Source organism: Cucurbita moschata, unplaced genomic scaffold (genome assembly GCF_002738365.1).
Source record: "Cucurbita moschata cultivar Rifu unplaced genomic scaffold, Cmos_1.0 Cmo_Scf00001, whole genome shotgun sequence".
Classification (NCBI taxonomy): domain Eukaryota; kingdom Viridiplantae; phylum Streptophyta; class Magnoliopsida; order Cucurbitales; family Cucurbitaceae; genus Cucurbita; species Cucurbita moschata.
Genome location: NW_019268517.1, coordinates 9074529 through 9081514, shown reverse-complemented (window position 1 = coordinate 9081514; position 6986 = coordinate 9074529). Strand labels below are relative to the sequence as shown.

The following is a 6986-nucleotide window of genomic DNA, read 5'->3' as shown; positions in this document are numbered from 1 at the left end:
TTTAATTAGATATATATTTTTCTATTTTTAGGTATTAGTTGATAGTTTGTATCCTATTTAAACGTGTAAACCTGAATGAAGATCATACTTTCGATCCCAATTCTATTTCTATTTCTCATTCTTAACAACTCGATTCATTCAATTAGCTTACTTGTGGGCCACGTGCACTGTTTAGCTACTCTTTTTCGACTATCATATTTGTTGTTATTTATTTAAATTGCATTTGAAAGAGTAGAGGATGATAATATATGGAAGGATAATAAATTTACAAATCATAGTGCTAATATCTTTGTACTTAAAGAGGGAGGTAAAGTTAAACTCAAGCCTATTCTCTTAAAGTCAGATTATATTTCTAATCTAATTTATAATCTAGACATTATTTATGCAAATTTAAATATAATCTATGGACTTTAATCATTTCCATCACTTAATGAAGCAATCTACTTCTGTTTGCATTTCCTCCACCAGCAACCTGAAGATCTCAACCTCTATTTCTATGGCTATGTCTCCTCTTGCCTCCCCATTTCTCTTCCACCCGTCGTCAACCTCCGCTCTCAAATCTTCCCCCGCCATCACGTCGATGGCGCTCGACTCCACCTCTTTCCACAAATCCCATCTCATGTAAACTCTCTCCACATTGCCATCTATGCCGTGTTGTTTCATGTCCTTTTCGTTGTTAGACCGATCGAAGTTATGGCTTTCGCACTCTTCTTCCTTGAGATGATCAATGTCGTCGTCGTCAAGTTCGCCTTCCTCATCCTTTAGTAGAAACGTCTCGAGTTCTACGGGGTCTAGCTCTGCTAGTCTCTCGAATCTCCGAAGCTTTTTCAGTAGCTGATGCTTTGCCTCTGAAAAACACCACAAGGTTAACATGAAAAGATTAGAAACAGGTGAAGGTAGCACCACGAACGTATTTTTGGTCATCGAACTTCGAAGTTCGACTCGCGTATAATTACTAGAGCTACTCATTACTGAAATGGTTTAAAATCCCGTATTGAATGCTCAAACAGTTCAAAAGATGAGTGGGGCGGTAGGGGGTGGTGGGGGGGGGGGACNGGGGGGGGGGGGGGGGGGGGGGGGGGGGGGGGGACCTGGTTCAGAGGTATAGAAAACGACCATGCCCTTCCAAAACCATGAAGGAACTGGTTCAATGATTGAATAGCCTAATAAATTGAAGAGGACTACCATAATTATAACACTTCTCTTGCTGCAAAATGTAGGTAAGATTTAAAGTTTTGAAGAACAAGAAAAAACGAGAGCCACAACAGGTCATTTGGGCGGAAAATTCTTTCTAAGAGTGTGGACACCTCTCCCTAGTAGATGCGTTTTAAAACCATGAGACTAACAGTGATACGTAACCGGCCAAAGCAAATAATATCTGCTAGTGGTGGGCTTGGATTGTTAGAAATGGTATCAGAACCAGACACCGGGTAGTGTGCCAGCGAAGAGGCTGGTCCCCAAGGGGGTGGGCTGTGAGATCCTACATCGATTGGGGAGGGGGAATGAAGTATTAGTGACATATACCGGGCGGTGTGCCAACGAGGAGGCTGGTGCCCAAAAGGGTGGACTGTAAGATCTCACGTCGGTTGGAGAGGAGAATGAAGTATTGTTTATAAGGGTGTGGAAATCTCTCCCTAGTAGACGCGTTTTAAAATCGTGAGGTTGACGGCGATACGTAACGGGTCAAAATGAACAATATCTACTAGTGATGAGCATGGGCTGTTACAAACGATATTAGAGCTAGACACCGGGTAATGTACGGAGGAGGCTGGTCCTCAAGGAGAGTGGATTGTGAGATCCCACATCGGCTAGAGAGGGGAACGGAGTGTTCTTTATAAAGGTGTAGAAACCTTTCCCTAGTAGACACGTTTTAAAACTATGAGGCTGACAGCAATACGTAACGGGCCAAAGCAGACAATATCTACTAGTGGTGGGCTTGGACGGTTATAGAAAACAAATGCCGAGGAGAGATTTCCTCGTATTGTCATCGTCTATCTTCTTTTCCCTTTGTTCTATTACAGATTTTACCTAAATTCAAAAGCTTGTTTTGGTTTCACCCCCACCCATCTGATAATTGAAATCTTCCCAATGGAACCCACCAAAGATTCATGTGTTCATATCTAGTACAGCAACAAGCTTCATGAGTTTTAAAGCTCTATTAACCATGTCTAATCAGTAAAAACTATCAATTCAGTCAGTATCTATACGCAAATGTCGCCGTTAACGATCGAACAACGAACTCGAATCAATGCAACAGACAAAACAAGCATATATTTCCCTAATATGATTAGCAATTGAATTGAATCATGCTTACTTTCGACAATGGCGTAGCTGCGCTCCATTTCGTAATCGTCGTCATCCTCACCGTCCTCATAGCGACCCTCTTCGTCGTCCTCGAACGGAGGATCCAACACAGACACAGGACTGCTTTGTTCTTTCTCTTCCTCCTCATCCTGAACGGGCAATTTCTTCAAGCTCTCAACGTCATTGACCTGTAAATTTGTCAAAGAAAACAAGGCAAACAACAGTGAAAAAGTTGGTTCTTTTTCTGTTCTTATAATTATGCCAACCAACAAAGGGGGAAATGTTTAATTATAAGGAGGATGTCGGTACCTATGGGAATTAAAATACAAAGGAAAATACAAAAAGGGGTTTGTCCTTTTCTTGAAAGGTCAAAAATTTTCCGGGAAAAAAGAAGTGTGTGGAATAGAAAATGAGAGATTTAGCAGTTTGTTCCTCATAACTCACTGTCGTTTTGGTGGGGTTGTCGTGTTTTGACGCCTGAAACTAATTCCGGCGGTAATTTCAGAAAACTTACACAAAATTGCCGACAGTTGGTGTTTTTCCGATGAACCCATGTCATAAAATTGCAAAAGAACAGTAATAGAATGAGTATTTCAACCTGATGGTCGTGTCGAGCCGGAGAAGACGGCGGAGAAGAAAATTCCGGCGTCCGGTGACCAGCGGAGGGACTTGATTGAAGCACAAATCGAAAAGGGCTTTCGCAGAAGTCCGAGCTCGTTACATTACTCTGCCGAGAAACAGAGTCCTTCTCGTTAATCGGCGGCAATAGGTGGTCGTCGCGGGGGTCATTTCTCCGGCAACCACCGTCAATCTCCCGCTTCCGAGAACGGCCACGATGAGTAAACCGCTTAAGAAAAGAACCCAAAAGCCCAAATCCATTCGATCTCGCGGCCGTTGACTGTTTCTGAATCCTCAAAGCAGCTTCCAGAAGAAGCCCCGCCGTTGTAGCCGGAACATGGAGAAACACAGCATTGGAATTCCGGCAAGGACTCTTCACCGGAGACTGAAATTGAAAGAGCGGCGAAGGGTTTCTAAGATCAGGAGAATCATTAAACGATAAAAAACAAGCACCCTTACAAAAACTCGCCGGAAAATCAGAGAAATGGGAAATGGGTTTTCGTTTATTGAGGTGAAGAAGGTGAGATTTGGGGGAAGGGCGCTTAAGAACACGTCTGTCGGCTATGAAATTGGTGAGAAGAAAGGGCTCTTGATCCTCTTTGAGAAGCTCGTGTAAGTGTTTTTGAGCCATTAATGGAGTGAATGCTCAGAGAGGAGGGAAAGCTAAAATGGGGGAATCCAGAATTTCGAGTTCAGTAAGCTAAGTTGAAGAAATTTCAACTCTCAGAGACCAAAAAGTCGGTTTGGAAGCCAAGGAGAGATGAGTTGACACAGAAATAGCAGAGAGAAACAACTGTGGGAGAGAAAAAGAGTGGAATGTGGAGAGATGGACTTTACTCTGATTCAAAATCAGGGATGGAATATCGATGCAAATATGTAATAATATTATTATTATTAAATAATTTTTATAAATTAGAATTTCCTTCCAATTTAAAATTAATAAATTAAAGTATTTATTAGTAATAGATTTGAGGCATTCCACTGAGGAGGCTCGGTAGTTAAAGTTACAAGGGTGTGGAAACCTCTCCAAAAAGAGGTGGATACCGAGCAGTTGAAGTTACGAGGGTGTAAAAACATGTCTACTATAGACGCATTTTAAAATTTTGAAGGAAAGTTCATCCGGGAAAACTCAAATTATTTGTAATTTTATACACATAATTGATTTTTTTTTTAATGTCATTATTAGGCAAGGATTTGATGAGATCAAGGGCGAAGAATATAAATCCTCGTGCGTGACATTGTTTGAAATTCGAATCACTCCACAAGTAAGATCGATCATGTCTAGCTTGAATGATTCTTGTTGATCAAATATCTCAAACATTTGTCTGAGATTTGAATCATTCCACAAGCAAAATTGATCCTGTCAAGTTTGAATGATTCTACATGCAGCCTAAACTACATATAATTGCAAATAAACTTAGACAAATGCTCCCTTTATATATATTTTTCAAGTCTCTCACAAATACAACATACTTTATATAGCCTCAAAATAAAATTAAAGGCATTTCAAGAGTTTTAACATCCTTACGTTAATTATGTAATTGTAACCTAAATTAAATAGAAAGTCTTAAAATAAAATACAATTACTCTCCATTACTCTAATTGTAATCCACCCAAAATTTATAACATGAAACTTCATTATTCTTCTATATCTTCCGATAATTTCAACAATATTTTATTCACATCTTCTTTGAAGCATCTTATATGATTGATGTCTCTTGGTTCATATCAGTTTCCGTTTTCATGTAGCTAACGGGGAGAAATCTATTCTGGCTCATTCCTCCATTCTTCTAAATTAAATGAAACTCAGTTATTAATTTAATTAGATGTTATTCAGGTTAGATCTAGAACATAATTAAAAAAATTATAAGTTTAAAATCACATAAGAAATTAAGAAAAGAAAAGAAAAGAAAAAAGAATGGAACAAGAAAAGGGGGGTGGTGAGAAAACGACAAGATTAGTGTACATTAGTTTACTAATAATAATATTAACTAACAAATTGATTTTGTTAAATCTAAATTAACGTATGACATGTCAGAAATTAAAGCATATGGTTCTGCAACGTCTGCAAACAAAAATTAATTTCTCCATTTTGTTGCGGAATTTTGTGTAATTAAAAAAGAAAAGTAGTTTCAAAGAACAGTTAACTGAGATCGTACGCTCACTCAGATCAACTGACCTAATACCATTAATAATTCCTTCTTTTCTCTCTCTTGAATTACACCTGCCATTGTTAACTTGTGAAGGTCAGAGGGAGAAGAAGAAGATACAATAATAATAATAATAATAAATTATCGAATTAATTAAAAATGGCCTTTTGGTGTGTTATTAATGAAATGTTGAGTGAAATAAGTCGATATGTCGGAGGGGAGCGGAGTTTATTGGTTTCTTTTAGGGAAAAAAACACCCATTATGAAAAGTATATTTTTTTTATTCCTCGCCTTCGAGCTCACAGATCGGAGTACCCTACTACCTTAACCGTCTTTTAATGCTCCGACTTTCGATTTGGAAATGTAAATGAAAAGGTTAGCTAAATTTTTTGGTTTGTTTAAGAGTCAGGGTCACGAGTTGCGTAGGAACGGCTAATCGAGTTTTTGTGTCTTAACGATGACTGAGGTTAGAGTAATTGATGTCAAATATATTAATTATTTTATAAAATAATAAAAATTGTATATGTGAGGGGAAAAAACATATTTTACCCTTCAATTGATTAGAAATTACAAAAATGACACGTACGGGATGCAAAGAAATGTGAAGGAAGGAGCGTCATGTCGTCAGAGTACCCGACTGTCGAGTCCATATCCAATCCCACTACACTCAGCTTTAATTTAAAATTCCCTCTTTTTTTTTTACCCAATTAATTTAATTTTATCTTTTCTTTGATTTTTACTGGTTGGTTCTGAAATAAAAATCGAGTTTAAATTATATATCACATTTTATTAAATACTTTTTACAAAATTACACCAAACTTAATATTATTACCGATCACTTTTGCTAATTCCAAAATTTTAAAAAAGTACTTTTCTTAAACAATAATTAATTTTTTTTAAGTGTAAAATGGAAGAAAAAGGCAATCATGTGGTATCTTTTGTGAAGGATGTTGAGAACATTTGACATGAAAAAGTGTTGGATTAACTTTCGGATAGAATAAGGTAAGATATGAAATTCATAAGTGGTGCTTTTGGGAAGATGTGACAAGGAAGCAATGATATTCAAGGTTAAATTAGTATATTTGCATTTTACACTTTTATTAAATTATTCAAAATCATTCCAGGAGAAAAAAAAATCATTTTTATCCACTTTTTTGAGGTCCGCCCGATGTCTAGTTCGGATACCATTTATAACGGCGTTCCGCTTTGCATTATTTATATTGTTCTCTTTGGGCTTTCCCTTTCGAGCTTCCCTTTAAGGCTTCAAAACGCGTCTACTAGAGTAAGGTTTCCACACCCTTATAAAGAGTGTTTTATTCCTCTCCATAACCAATGTGGGACATCACAATCCTTTCTCGAATCGACGTGGGACCACCCCCAAATCTACCCCTTTGGGGCCAGCATCTTTATTGATATATCGTTTGGTGTCTAGCTTTTATACGATTTGTAACAACCCAGATACACCACTAACAAATCGTCTTGGTGGGTGGTAAAAGAGTAGACACATAAACGGTGTAATTTAAGTTGGAAATATGAAAGATCACTGGGCCCACTCATATTTCTTGTGTAATGTAATTTATTAAATAAAAAAAATAGTGTAAGGTAACCGAAAACTTAATAAAAGAACCTTTGTAATTTCCAAAATCTAAATGGGACCCTTAAAAAATATATTTCTTCCACAAACGACAAAAAAGAAAAAGTCAGTTACGAGTCCACCGCTGCTTTGGTGCATTCGTCCACGTAAGCAAGTATTGGGCCCACCGTGGACGTTCTCGCACGTGTGCAAGTTCAACGGAATAGCAACCGAGTCTGAGACACGGTCGGAAATCTGTCTGTAGTAAGTCGTGGGCCCCGCAACATCTAGTCAAAGTCAAACACCCACATACGACGTCGCACCAACATCGTTAACTCTAT

General features: G+C 38.0%; 1 protein-coding gene across 1 annotated transcript; it reads right to left on the bottom strand.

Moving 5' to 3' along the window:
• Window positions 1-245: 245 nt before the first annotated feature.
• Window positions 246-3775, bottom strand: LOC111449564. The gene is made up of 3 exons (XM_023089499.1): window positions 2903-3775; window positions 2315-2492; window positions 246-848 (listed from the first exon to the last, which is right to left on the bottom strand). The coding sequence occupies exons 1-3, from the start codon at window positions 3551-3553 to the stop codon at window positions 424-426; spliced, it is 1254 nt and encodes a 417-aa protein (XP_022945267.1). The 5' UTR covers window positions 3554-3775; the 3' UTR covers window positions 246-423.
• Between the last annotated feature and the right edge of the window lie 3211 nt (window positions 3776-6986).

Excerpts from the sequence above, each read along its gene's own strand:
- LOC111449564 (XM_023089499.1), bottom strand. The coding sequence starts at position 3,553 with ATGGCTCAAAAACACTTACACGAGCTTCTCAAAGAGGATCAAGAGCCC. Across the intron at positions 2,493-2,902 it reads CGGCTCGACACGACCATCAG|GTCAATGACGTTGAGAGCTT; the intron begins GTTGAAATACTC and ends ACAAATTTACAG. Across the intron at positions 849-2,314 it reads CAGCTACGCCATTGTCGAAA|AGGCAAAGCATCAGCTACTG; the intron begins GTAAGCATGATT and ends GGTGTTTTTCAG.